The 15,224-nt window shown below is 33.7% G+C and overlaps 1 protein-coding gene across 1 annotated transcript in view; it reads left to right on the top strand.

Annotated features, from left to right (window-relative positions):
* Window positions 1–518: 518 nt before the first annotated feature.
* The window catches only part of LOC143246707 (uncharacterized), an 80,583-nt gene continuing 65,877 nt past the window's right edge, over window positions 519–15,224 (top strand). The window contains exons 1-4 of the mRNA XM_076493794.1: window positions 519–541; window positions 12,277–12,401; window positions 13,221–13,547; window positions 13,771–13,883. Of these exons, the coding sequence (XP_076349909.1) occupies window positions 534–541; window positions 12,277–12,401; window positions 13,221–13,547; window positions 13,771–13,883 (573 nt within the window). The 5' untranslated portion in view covers window positions 519–533. The remainder of the gene's footprint in view (window positions 542–12,276; window positions 12,402–13,220; window positions 13,548–13,770; window positions 13,884–15,224) is intronic.

Genomic DNA, 15,224 nt, shown 5'->3' with positions numbered 1-15,224 from the left:
TAAACCACAGTGTATGAAAATAAAGTTTCCAAAGTGATTGTCACTGCTTGAAATTTACTTAATATCCCTGTGTTAAACAATTGTGATTTCAGTTAAGTGGTTTAGCAGTTGTTTAATGAACGAATGATCTGATCCTACATGAAAACACTGATACTGAAATAAGTTATTTATTACGTTAACGTGTTTAGTCGGAGGCTTGCAGAATTCTATTTTATACAATTCATGATTTTGAACATAAATATACCATAAACGTTTGTCATAATTGTTTGAAATGTTTTGAATCAGATGTTTATTTAAACTACAGATTTAATACACTTGACTTGAAGTTGTAACATGATGATATTTTTAGTATTATTGTGTTTAAAGCATTGCAAGGTGTTGCATTTTTTGTGTTGTGTTGACATCACAGAAACCTGATTTTAGGTTACTTGGGATTCGTATACAGTCGCCAGTTCCCCTTGTTCTCCACAGCCACAAGGGACCTCGAGGCTTGATTGAGCCCAATCCAACGGGACACAAAAAGTACTTTGTTCATGTCAAGGTTGTAACTTGTTTTGTTCCATTTAAAATATTCTGCAGAATATATTTATGTCTTACTTTATTTGTATTTATTGTTCTGATTCTGTGTGTGTGTGTTTGTTTGTTATTAAATGCAAAGCCACACAAAGGGCTATCTATACGTTCTTTGCTCACCATGGGTATTGAAATCCGGTTTCTAGCATCATTATACCAGAGACATACTACTATGGCACTGAAGGGGGTATTGGTGGTAAAAGCACAAAGCTACACAATGAACTATTTGTGTTCTGCCCACCACGGGTTCGAAACTCAGTTTCTAAAGTTATAAGACTGCAGACATACTGATATGCCACTGGAGGGGGGGGGCAGTTCAGTACGACAAAACTAATTAATATGAATTTTGTTTGTTTGCAGTTAATAAGCTCATAGTTTCACAAACAGCTATTTGTACTATACCCTCCACTGGTATCAAAACCCGTTTGTTTTTTTTTGCATCATAACCAGCAGACTTATCGCTGTGCCACTGGGGGTCAGTGATTTAATATCTTTCATTTTTCAAAGAACATTTTAAACACAAATTGCTTATTAACATTTACTTGAAAGTTTATTTTATAACCATTTCATCTGATTTAAGAGGTGAATTGTCACACTATATTATAAATATATTAAAAGCTAGTACTGGTTTATGAGGTGAATTGTCACACTGTATTATAAATATATTAAAAGCTAGTACTGATTTAAGAGGTGACTTGTCACACTGTATTATAAATATATTAAAAGCTAGTACTGGTTTAAGAGGTGAAGTTTCACACTGTAATATAAATATATTAAAAGCTAGTACTGATTTAAGAGGTGAATTGTCACACTGTATTATAAATATATTAAAAGCTAGTACTGATTTAAGAGGTGAAGTTTCACACTGTATTATAAATATATTAAAAGTTAGTACTTGTTTATGAGGTGAATTGTCACACTGTATTATAAATATATTAAAAGGTAGTACTGGTTTATGAGGTGAATTGTCACACTGTATTATAAATATATTAAAAGCTAGTACTGGTTTAAAAGGTAAATTGTCACACTGTACTATAAATATTTTAAAAACTAGTACTGATTTAAGAGATGAATTGTCAAACTGTATTATAAATATATCAAAAGCTAGTACTAATTTAAAAGGTGAATTGTCACACTGTATTATAAATATATTAAAAGCTAGTACTGGTTTAAGAGGTGACTTGTCACACTGTATTATAAATATATTAAAAGCTAGTACTGATTTAAGAGATGAATTGTCACACTGTATTATAAATATATTAAAAACTAGTACTGGTTTATGAGGTGAATTGTCACACTGAATTATAAATATATTAAAAGCTAGTACTGATTTAAGAGGTGAAGTTTCACACTGTATTATAAATATATTAAAAGCTAGTACTGGTTTAAGAGATGAATTGTCACACTGTATTATAAATATATTAAAAGCTAGTACTGGTTTATGAGGTGAATTGTCACACTGTATTATAAATATATTAAAAGCTAGTACTGATTTATGAGGTGAATTGTCACACTGTATTATAAATATATTAAAAGCTAGTACTGGTTTATGAGGTGAAGTTTCACACTGTATTATAAATATATTAAATGCTAGTACTGGTTTATGAGGTGAATTGTCACACTGTATTATAAATATATTAAAAGCTAGTACTGATTTAAGAGGTGACTTGTCACACTGTATTATAAATATATTAAAAGCTAGTACTGATTTAAGAGGTGACTTGTCACACTGTATTATAAATATATTAAAAGGTAGTACTGGTTTATGAGGTGACTTGTCACACTGTATTATAAATATATTAAAAGCTAGTACTGATTTAAGAGATGAATTGTCACACTGTATTATAAATATATTAAAAGCTAGTACTGATTTAAGAGGTGAATTGTCACACTGTATTATAAATATATTAAAAGCTAGTACTGATTTATGAGGTGAATTGTCACACTGTATTATAAATATATTAAAAGCTAGTACTGGTTTAAAAGGTGAATTGTCACACTGTACTATAAATATATTAAAAGCTAGTACTGATTTATGAGGTGAATTGTCACACTGTATTATAAATATATTAAAAGCTAGTACTGGTTTATGGGGTGAATTGTCACACTGTATTATAAATATATTAAAAGCTAGTACTGGTTTATCAGGTGAATTGTCACACTGTATTATAAATATATTAAAAGCTAGTACTGGTTTATGAGGTGAATTGTCACACTGTATTATAAATATATTAAAAGCTAGTACTGATTTAAGAGGTGACTTGTCACACTGTATTATAAATATATTAAAAGCTAGTACTGATTTAAGAGGTGACTTGTCACACTGTATTATAAATATATTAAAAGGTAGTACTGGTTTATGAGGTGACTTGTCACACTGTATTATAAATATATTAAAAGCTAGTACTGATTTAAGAGATGAATTGTCACACTGTATTATAAATATATTAAAAGCTAGTACTGATTTAAGAGGTGAATTGTCACACTGTATTATAAATATATTAAAAGCTAGTACTGATTTATGAGGTGAATTGTCACACTGTATTATAAATATATTAAAAGCTAGTACTGGTTTATGAGGTGAATTGTCACACTGTATTATAAATATATTAAAAGCTAGTACTGATTTATGAGGTGAATTGTCACACTGTATTATAAATATATTAAAAGCTAGTACTGGTTTATGAGGTGAATTGTCACACTGTATTATAAATATATTAAAAGCTAGTACTGGTTTAAGAGATGAATTGTCACACTGTATTATAAATATATTAAAAGCTAGTACTGGTTTATGAGGTGAATTGTCACACTGTATTATAAATATATTAAAAGCTAGTACTGATTTATGAGGTGAATTGCCACACTGTATTATAAATATATTAAAAGCTAGTACTGGTTTAAGAGGTGACTTGTCACACTGTATTATAAATATATTAAAAGCTAGTACTGATTTAAGAGATGAATTGTCACACTGTATTATAAATATATTAAAAACTAGTACTGGTTTATGAGGTGAATTGTCACACTGTATTATAAATATATTAAAAGCTAGTACTGGTTTAAAAGGTGAATTGTCATACTGTACTATAAATATTTTAAAAACTAGTACTGATTTAAGAGATGAATTGTCAAACTGTATTATAAATATATCAAAAGCTAGTACTAATTTAAAAAGTGAATTGTCACACTGTATTATAAATATATTAAAAGCTAGTACTGGTTTAAGAGGTGACTTGTCACACTGTATTATAAATATATTAAAAGCTAGTACTGGTTTAAGAGGTGACTTGTCACACTGTATTATAAATATATTAAAAGCTAGTACTGATTTAAGAGATGAATTGTCACACTGTATTATAAATATATTAAAAGCTAGTACTGATTTAAGAGGTGAATTGTCACACTGTATTATAAATATATTAAAAACTAGTACTGGTTTATGAGGTGAATTGTCACACTGTATTATAAATATATTAAAAGCTAGTACTGATTTAAGAGGTGAAGTTTCACACTGTATTATAAATATATTAAAAGCTAGTACTGGTTTAAGAGATGAATTGTCACACTGTATTATAAATATATTAAAAGCTAGTACTGGTTTATGAGGTGAATTGTCACACTGTATTATAAATATATTAAAAGCTAGTACTGATTTATGAGGTGAATTGTCACACTGTATTATAAATATATTAAAAGCTAGTACTGGTTTATGAGGTGAAGTTTCACACTGTATTATAAATATATTAAAAGCTAGTACTGGTTTATGAGGTGAATTGTCACACTGTATTATAAATATATTAAAAGCTAGTACTGGTTTATGAGGTGAAGTTTCACACTGTATTATAAATATATTAAAAGCTAGTACTGGTTTAAGAGATGAATTGTCACACTGTATTATAAATATATTAAAAGCTAGTACTGGTTTATGAGGTGAATTGTCACACTGTATTATAAATATATTAAATGCTAGTACTGGTTTATGAGGTGAATTGTCACACTGTATTATAAATATATTAAAAGCTAGTACTGATTTAAGAGGTGACTTGTCACACTGTATTATAAATATATTAAAAGCTAGTACTGATTTAAGAGGTGAATTGTCACACTGTATTATAAATATATTAAAAACTAGTACTGGTTTAAGAGGTGACTTGTCACACTGTATTATAAATATATTAAAAGGTAGTACTGGTTTATGAGGTGACTTGTCACACTGTATTATAAATATATTAAAAGCTAGTACTGATTTAAGAGATGAATTGTCACACTGTATTATAAATATATTAAAAACTAGTACTGATTTAAGAGGTGAATTGTCACACTGTATTATAAATATATTAAAAGCTAGTACTGATTTATGAGGTGAATTGTCACTCTGTATTATAAATATATTAAAAGCTAGTACTGGTTAATGAGGTGAATTGTCACACTGTATTATAAATATATTAAAAGCTAGTACTGATTTATGAGGTGAATTGTCACTCTGTATTATAAATATATTAAAAGCTAGTACTGGTTTATGAGGTGAATTGTCACACTGTATTATAAATATATTAAAAGCTAGTACTGGTTTATGAGGTGAATTGTCACACTGTATTATAAATATATTAAAAGCTAGTACTGGTTTAAGAGGTGACTTGTCACACTGTATTATAAATATATTAAAAGCTAGTACTGATTTAAGAGATGAATTGTCACACTGTATTATAAATATATTAAAAACTAGTACTGGTTTATGAGGTGAATTGTCACACTGTATTATAAATATATTAAAAGCTAGTACTGATTTAAGAGGTGAAGTTTCACACTGTATTATAAATATATTAAAAGTTAGTACTTGTTTATGAGGTGAATTGTCACACTGTATTATAAATATATTAAAAGCTAGTACTGGTTTAAGAGGTGACTTGTCACACTGTATTATAAATATATTAAAAGCTAGTACTGGTTTAAGAGATGAATTGTCACACTGTATTATAAATATATTAAAAGCTAGTACTGGTTTATGAGGTGAATTGTCACACTGTATTATAAATATATTAAAAGCTAGTACTGGTTTAAGAGGTGACTTGTCACACTGTATTATAAATATATTAAAAGCTAGTACTGGTTTAAGAGGTGACTTGTCACACTGTATTATAAATATATTAAAAGCTAGTACTGATTTAAGAGATGAATTGTCACACTGTATTATAAATATATTAAAAACTAGTACTGGTTTATGAGGTGAATTGCCACACTGTATTATAAATATATTAAAAGCTAGTACTGATTTAAGAAGTGAAGTTTCACACTGTATTATAAATATATTAAAGCTAGTACTGGTTTAAGAGATGAATTGTCACACTGTATTATAAATATATTAAAAGCTAGTACTGGTTTATGAGGTGAATTGTCACACTGTATTATAAATATATTAAAAGCTAGTACTGATTTATGAGGTGAATTGTCACACTGTATTATAAATATACTAAAAGCTAGTACTGGTTTATGAGGTGAAGTTTCACACTGTATTATAAATATAATAAAAGCTAGTACTGATTTAAGAGGTGAATTGTCACACTGTATTATAAATATATTAAAAGCTAGTACTGGTTTATGAGGTGAATTGTCACACTGTATTATAAATATATTAAAAGCTAGTACTGGTTTAAGAGGTGAATTGTCACACTGCATTTCAAACATATTAAAAGCTAATAAACATGGACATTTATATGTTTTAGTAGGTAAGACAAGTTGTCAAGTTTCTCACCACACTTTTGTATTGCAGGTGATAAAACGGCCTGGTGTGGCCTGGTGGTTAAGGCGCTCGATTCGTAATCTGAGGGTTATGCAGTTTGAATCCCTTTCACACCAAACATGCTCGCCCTTTTAGCCGTGGGTATGTTAGAATGTGACAGTCAATTCCACTATTCGTTGGTAAAAGGGTAGCCCAAGAGTTGGTGGTAGGTGGTGATGACTAGCTGCCTTCCCTCTAGTTTTATATTGCTAAATTAGGGGCGGCTAGGGCAGACAGATCTCGTGTAGCTTTTCGCGAAAGTCAGAAACAAAGAAACCAACAGATGATAAATGTCCAGTAGGGTTTCTGAGACCTTGCACGTACTTGTCGTACTCGTGCCAATAGGAGGTATAACCATTCTTTAAATAATCACCTACGCTATGGTGCCCCACTACCTAAGTTCAATTACAATGGTAAAGACAGCTCTTCCACGTCAAACTGGAGTTAAAATCTGATCTCAAATGTTAAAGTATAACCTGAAACTTAGCTGTGTTAGAAAACCATCACTTCGTTAAATAACTGTTTACAAATATAACTCATGTTAAACTACAGTAACAGACATAACCCTTCAAAACAACTTGGAGTAAGGTAAGTATACTTGGTAAAACTAACCATAGATTACAATGCAATAAAAGGAATATATGTCCTCCATGCTAAGGTAACTCATCATATTAAGCTGTAATACGAAGAATAACTTATAGAAATAGCAGAAAATATTAATTATTAAGCCTAACTTTACGTTACTGTGTAATGGGAAGAGCAGTTCGGATGAAACCTAATTTTAAGCTGTAAAGATAGAATAAACCTATGAAACGCTATTTCAAATCTAATCTCAGGATTCTCACAAAATGCTGTCAAAGTATTCTCGTACGATGGTGCAATTCGAAAGAGACATTATACCAAATATTAACTACCTATTATTAATTTACACTATCCTAAAATCTAACCATCAAACACCTCTACTATACCTGCCCTAATTTTGAATTCGTGGGCTAAACGGAAGACGAGTACTAGACACCACTTACAACCAGCACTTGTCTGACCGAATAGAGGGATTTGACCTCCACTGTTATAACACACCCCTTGCTCTAACCGTCGGAGCACAGCAACTAATCATGAACCACGAACCCCTGGATTGTCAAGTCCAACACTATAACCACTAGCTAGGATCCGTATAGAAGTGTAAGATGTAATAATTTTGTGAAATCTAACATTAAATTACCATAAATAAAAAGATAACTTACCACACGTGTAATATTTTGGTAGTAATAAAGTAACCTATCACGTATGTAACAGTTTGGCAGTAATAGTAACATACTGATAATAACATGAAGTCAAAACATTGTTGTGTACTTTATTTTAATTGAAGTTTTAATATCAATACCAGCCATCACTAAAATATGTTTTTTTCAAGTGAATTTGTAGTTATTATAATAATAAAATTGTAACAGTTTCGCAGTAATAAGTTAAGTTACCGCGTATGTAACACTTTGACAGTAATAAAGTAACCTACTACCTATGTAACAGTTTATTCTCGGCAAGTTTCGATAATACACTAAATATGTTTTTATTTTATGTAACTGAAATCTCACCCCAATAGGAACAAGTTCATTGTGGCGTCGCCTGTCCTGTAACTACTTCTTGACATATTTTAGGCCACTAGAACAGAAACTTTTCTGAGAACAAGCTTTGTCTGCAAACAACCGGGGGTAGTGAGGCTCACTCCCCGAAGCCATAATGTGTATTTACCATAGTCACTGTTTAAACTGATGGTTTAAAAATAAAAACTAAAGCCGTCAATGTACCATCTACCATGGTAAAAGTTTCCAAACCGAACCACCATTTTATCAAGTTAAGGAGTTTGGCGTTCTATTTGGTGAACAAAATTTTTAAGTTAGATTTTTTACGTTGTCTATAGTCCTGCCCCCTGGTAACACGTAGCTGAACTATAAAAACACTTCGTATAATATATCAAAAATCTTCATCATTACGTCTGCTCCCCCCCCCGATAGTACAGCGGTAAGTCTACGGATTTACAACCCTAAAATTAGGGGTTTAATTTCCTTCGGTGGGCTCAGCAGATAGCCCAGTGTGGCTTTGCTATAAGAAAAACACACTCATCATCACGTTTAAGTGATGAAGCCCGCGAAGACATTCTTTTGGTTGTTTTCTGAAGTCCCCACAAACTATTGTATGAGAGAATTAATTCTGTTGTAATTATATGGTCACAGAAAAACGAAAAAATGTATTGAATTTCCTATTGCTTTGGCCCTGCATGTCCACGTGGGTTAAGGAGTTCTACTCGAAATCTGAGGGTCGCGGGTTCGAATCCCGGTCGCACCAAACATGCTCGTCATTTCAACCGTGGGGGCGTTATAATGTTTCGGTTAATCCCATTATTCGTTGGTAAAAGAGTAGCCCAAGAAACACAATAAACGCGAGCTTGTTTCCAACTACAAATTGAAGTATATAATAATAGAAGTTATCAGGCCATACAACCGAAAATTATGTTTGGTATCGGATGAATAGACTATTATTTGTATGGGTACAGTGTTAACGCACGAGGCGATGCCAGGTTAACCTGGTGAAAAGCTGCAAACACACAAACTGTACTCTATGTATATAGGATCACAAACGAGTTGTTCATGTTGTATGTTTGTTTTTAAGCACATTAATACATAAGGCGTTATCTGTACTCCGCTCACCACGGGCTAAATAAACCAAATTTTTAATGTCGTAAGCCTGTAGTCTTACCACTGAGCCTCTGGGATGTTCGAGTTTTTGTTTTCGCAAATACTGTCCGACAGAGGGCTTGATATAATTTTTGGAAAGTAAACAAGGAAGTGAGTCAAACAAGTAACATGAAATTAAGTCCTTCCGAGGAAAACTTATTTCAAATTCCCGGAATCAACACCAGAATTACGGATATGTACATGACAAACGGTAGGTGATTAGGGCGTTCGTCTTGTAATCTGAGAGTCGCGGGTTCAGGTGATTAGAACGTTCGACTTGTAATCTGAGGGTCGAGGGTTCAGGTGATCAGGGCGTTCGACTTGTAATCTGAAGATCGCTGGTTCAGGTGATTAGGGCGTTCGACTTGTAATCTGAGGGTTGCGGGTTCGAATCCTCGTCAGACCAAATATACTCGCTCCTTCAGCCGTGGGGAGCGTTATAACGTTCGGTTAATCCCACTGTTCGTTGGTGTAAGGGTGACTCAAAAGTTGGCGGCGGGTGGTAATGACTAGCTGCCTTCCCTCTTGTCTTACACTGCTAAATTAGGGACGGCTAGCGCAGACAATCCTCGAGTAGCTTTGCGCGAAATTAATAAAACAAAGTGACAGTTGTCTTTTTGTTTCTTTCAAGTTTGTTAATACGCGATGTATCATGTGTTATGAAACTAAAACTCTGGGCTATGTTCGTTTTTGAATTTTGCGCAAAGCTACACGAGGGCTATCTGCGCTAGCCGTCCCTAATTTAGCAGTGTAAAACGAGAGGGAAGGCAGCTAGTCATAAACACCCATCGCCAACTCTTGGGTTTCTCTTTTACTAACAAATAGTGGGATCGATCGTATTATTATAATGACCCCACGGCTGTAGTTTTCATAAAGGGCTACACAACAGGATCTGCACGGTACCAACTACGGGGAATCGAACCACGGAGATTAGCGCTGTAAATCCGTAAATTTACTGCTGCCCCAAGAGGTGAGACGTTGTTATATGTAGCTTAGCAAGTCAAGATTAATCACAATCATAATTACTCTTTCAATGCAATAATACTTAGAAAATGCAGCTTAGAATTCAGAACACATAAAACAAGAGTGACAAAGTGATAATTCACCTCATTTTATTTTATGTATACCGTTGGAAAGATGTTGTGAAAATAAATTACAAGAATATCCTGGTGACAATTGTATTTAGTGAAAATTAAAACATTTTTGTTTCCAGTTGTGTCGCGTTTCTATTATTTTCAATTTGCACGAACGTTTCGTCGGAGTGAATTTTATCGAATATTCAGAACGGTTGATATAATTGCGCCTAGCGCTAAATGATGTCATTATTTTAATTTTCGAGTTTTTCAAAACCGACCAATCGGAGACAAGCCTAATTATTGTTTTCTTTTGTTGTTGTCGACAATCTCAATGCAAATCCGCGTAAAGCATTTTACGACGTAAAATCAAACCAGTTTAAGATACAGCTTGTTCACCAGTATTCCAATTTTAAAATTTCTTGGATGTCCTTTCTTTGTTCATAGTAATATAACAAAGTCGAAGTAAAATTGTAGTTGGATTAGGAGCGGCCTCACTGGAAAATTACAGAAGCTCGAGATTCGCACCAGGTACGAGAATCCATGTGATACAATACGGTGAATATTGCTAAAACTATAAAAAGTGGGTTGCATGGAAACTACATACTTTGTTCAGACTACATCGAGGTTGAGACGTTTTGTCTTAAATATGCGAAGGTCATTTACGTACTAGATTAACTCTACATAATTAAAAATGTTTTCACATAGTATCATCATCATATTGTGGTGATTTTTTTATTTAAAGACAGTATTTTCTAGAGATGGTGGATATTATTACACGTTATTTATTAACGTTATTATGGGCCTATTTGTTTTAAAGCAAAACCCTATTGGGATATCTACTGTGTCCACCACTCAATGTATAGAGTTGTAAGTTCCTATACTTCCAGCTGTACCACAAAGGGATGCTATAGGTCTGACAAAATGTAACCGAGAAAACTTCAAGTCGCCCGGCATGGCCAGGTGGGTTAAGGCGTTCGACTTATAATCTGAGGTCGCGGGTTTGAATCCCCGTCGCACCAAACATGCTCACCCTTATAGCCGTGGGGCTGTTATTATGTGCGGACAATCCCACTATTCGTTGGTAAAAGAGTGGTCCAAGAGTTGGCGATGGGTGGCGATGACTAGCTGTCTTCCCTCTAGTCTTACACTGCTAAATTAGGGATGGCTAGCGCAGATAGCCCTCGTGCAGCTTTGCGCGAAATTAAAATAAAAAGAAGCAAAACTTCAGGAACATTTAATTTCAAAAACGACGCGAGACAATAACTATCCACAATAAATCTACAAGTAATCTTGATTAAACTACGAACTATTTTTTACATCGTTGGATATCTGAAATACATTATGAATGTATTAAGCCACGATGTTAAAATGTATTCGTGCGTCTAAGAAAGTTATGAAAGTAAAGATTAATATTTGTCTCAGATCATCCAACGTGTGATTTCTCTTATCCAATGATATTCAGTCTGTGGTAGTTTGAGTTGTTAAAAAAGTTTCTTACTAATAGTTTCTGGTCCTTCGCTTAGTTGATAAATCAACTGAGGTCCAGGACTTCTTTCCGACTCGAAGAATTAATGACTGTGAAATTATCTGAATTAAATAATAACAAAATACTGTTTCTCAACTAGTGGCTGTCCCATGGCCTCGAGAAAAGTAGTCAGGGTTAGCTGTCTATCTCAGTTCATAAAATGCTCATGGAGCGTGTGTATAGTCTCGGGTTTGAATACGAATCGCGTGAAAATAGTTAAATAACATCTTATATAAAACAATCTACGTCTTAAGACTTATTAGTATCACTGCGATAAATCACCAAAACTCTTATTTCGTATAAGATTTTAAGGAAACCAATCAGTTCTTCTAACTTTTTTTTAATTTTTGTAATTCGTGTCTCGTTTGAAACACTAGATTGATATCGTTAACTTGTAGGCGATGACAGACGAAACTTAATATTGGCGTTGTTCTGATAGTCTACATGCACGTTTTCTCTGTTTTATTATATTGTTGGTAGATGGTTTGTCATGTCTAGCTCTGTTCTTGTGCGTCAGATGAACTTTAACAACAGTGTCTTGTAATTCTATGTTGTTGAAACATAATTAGTTGTTGTTTTTCTTTCTGATAGAGGTGAAAAGCTGTACCTCGCCCAAAACACGAGAAAGTCTAAGCCTAGCTGGAAACGTATAATCCTCTGTGGCTTTATAACGATAATTATTGTTATTGCTATTTTAGCTGGGATTCTAGCAGCAAGTAAGTACTAAGAGCTACATCGTAGTTTGAGCATTCTGGAGTTCCTTTAGTTTCAAAATCTCGTAACTCCAACTATTTCTTTTACTATGTTTATGAGTTAGCTTCAAACGAGTCTAAGAATTTTGTTTTTACAGAAGATCTCTTCCATATACGGATTTATGGTTTTCATGACAAGACAGGTTTATAACCTGTGTTTATACACTGCTTTGAATGTAATTTGTCTTTCTTAATGTTTCTTTGTCTCAACTTCTTTACAAATAATTTTCCTTTTGCGTGAATAAACATTTCACATATTGAAATTTATTGCTAAATAAAAATTAGGTTTCAGGAGCGATTGCACTCATAAGTGGTATCTAGTTTATGGTTAATAGGAGTGATTTTATTTTCAGGTGATATCAAATTTAGTGTTAATAGGAGTGATATCTAGTTTAGGGTTAATAGGAATTATTATACTTATAGGAGTGATACTACTTTAGGGTTAAGAGGACTGAATGTGTTTATAGGAATACCACGTTGTTTAGAGTTAAAAGGAGTGGTTGTATTTATATAGTAATATGTAATTTAGGGTTAATGGGTTTACCGTGTTCATAAAATTGATGTTTAGTTCAAGCTTGATTGAATTATTATGTTTGTAGGAAAAATTTATTTTAAGTTGCTAATAGATTACATCTAGAGTAATTCACCAAAAATATTTTTTTTTTGTAAAGTTATATTTTTAGAAAACAGAGTCAACTTTATAACCTGGGCACGTTTATATATTTTATTATTCGAAATATCATTCTGAATAAGTACATAAATATTGATTCAATTTGTTCTTAGCTGGTATTTTGATGTCAGAATCAGAATATTCACATGGGACAGAACAGCCAAAGGATGGTCCCCTACCAAGTAGAAGTACCGGCTCTTCTGATGTCTTAGACGAATACGCCTTTCCTCCACCTCCTCAAAACTCCCCACATTCAGGTTCGATCCCTCCTTCTCTTTTAAACTCTTCTCAGTCAAATAACACTTTGGGCTCCGCAACTACAACTACCCAAGAAACCAGGACGCCTGTTTCGCCATCTAGCGGTATTCGTCAAACAAATGAAAGTGTGCCACCTACAATTACTGTGTTTCTGAATCATTCGACCGTTCCTGTACGAATAGGTAAGACACTTAGCAGCCTTTAGTCTGTGATTACCTGTATACGTAAAAGTCAAGTAACAGACATATATAAACTGGATCAAATATCGGCGACAGTATATACATTATAAATACTATTTTTTTCCACAGCTTTAAACAAATTATTATTTCAACTATCAAAAATATTTTCTATCAGTTGCGCAATATTTATCATTGTTTACCACGTGAACTTTCTGTCTTTTTTTAGTGCCAAATGCAGTTAGGGGAGAGTTCACAATTTTAGATTTAGAATTTGTTGATGCGTTGCAAGACAATACCTCTCGTGAATTCGTTTCCTTGGCAACCGAACTCGAAGTAGAGGTAAGAGCTTCTTATGCCTAACGTTTTTCCTGTTGTTAAATATGGCAACATCTACGTAGTAGTTGAACTTTACCATTTTTAATAATTTTTGAAATAAAATATTTAAACCATATCATAACGGAAGATATTTGTTAGGGGTAAGGTTTCACTATGGAATATACACTGAAGGTACCGAAACTGGAGTTTCAGTGATGTAATCTCTCATACTTACCGCTAAGCCACTGCAAGACGAGTTATTCTGGATCAAGATCATTAATAGCAATGGTCACCCGTTGGTATAGCGGTAAGTCTAGGGATTTACAACGCTAAAGTCAGGGGTTCGATTCTCCTCGGTGGACTCAGCGTATAGCCCACCGTGGCTTTCCTATAAGAAAACACATATACAGATTAATATCAATAAATTCAGCTAAGTTCCTATTAGTTTCATAATTTAATTAAACCGCTTCATTTTGTAAAATGTATTGAATTTGAAAAGTCTCGTGACTTAAATCGGAGTTACGCTGGATCTGGTGGCTAGGGAGCGCTCGTCTCGCAATCTGAAGGCCACGGGACCAAAATTCTTTCCTGACCATGCTCACCCTTTCAGCCATGGGTGCATTGTAATGTAACACTCAAGTTCACTATTCGTTGATAAAGAGAAGCCCCAAAACTGGCTGTGGGTAGTTTCAACTAATTGTCGTCCTTCTGTACTGGCCCGGCACGGCCAGGTGGGTTAAGGCGTGCGACTCGTAATCCGAGGATCGCGGGTTCGCATCCCCATCGCCCCAAACATGCTCGCCCCTTTTAGCCACGGGGCGTTATAATATGACGATCAATCCCGCTATTTGTTGGTAAAAGAATAGCCTAAGAGTTGGCCGTGGGCGGTGATGACTCGCTGCCTTCCCTCTAGTCTTACACTGCTAAATGAGCGACGGCTAGCACAGATAGCCCTTGAGTAGCTTTGCGCGAAATTAAAAAACAAACAAACAAACCTTCTGTACTGTCACTTGAAGATTAGAGACAGCTGGCGAAGACAGCTCTTGGGTAGCTTTGCTCGAAATTTAATAAACAAACAAGATAAGATGTTCTCTAGTGACTAAACATCGAAGTAGCAGGTGAGTTAAAGAAACTCTTTAACCCAAGCACTTTCGTAAGGTAGACAAGTGGAAAATGGGTACAAGACATCTTCACTTTGCAGATATAAGAACAGCTGACAATATTATTTTATGTCTAATAAAATAAAAACAGGTTTATGACAGTAAACATTTCGCACAAGACTGCGAGAAAGCACACCTGTTGGTAAACCTCAGCACGACTCACTAAGCCTGTAATCTCCAGCGCCACCTATCTAATTTTATAATC

Source organism: Tachypleus tridentatus, chromosome 3, assembly GCF_004210375.1.
Source record: "Tachypleus tridentatus isolate NWPU-2018 chromosome 3, ASM421037v1, whole genome shotgun sequence".
Taxonomy (NCBI): Eukaryota; Metazoa; Arthropoda; class Merostomata; order Xiphosura; family Limulidae; genus Tachypleus; species Tachypleus tridentatus.
This window is presented reverse-complemented; position numbering and strand designations above follow the sequence as displayed.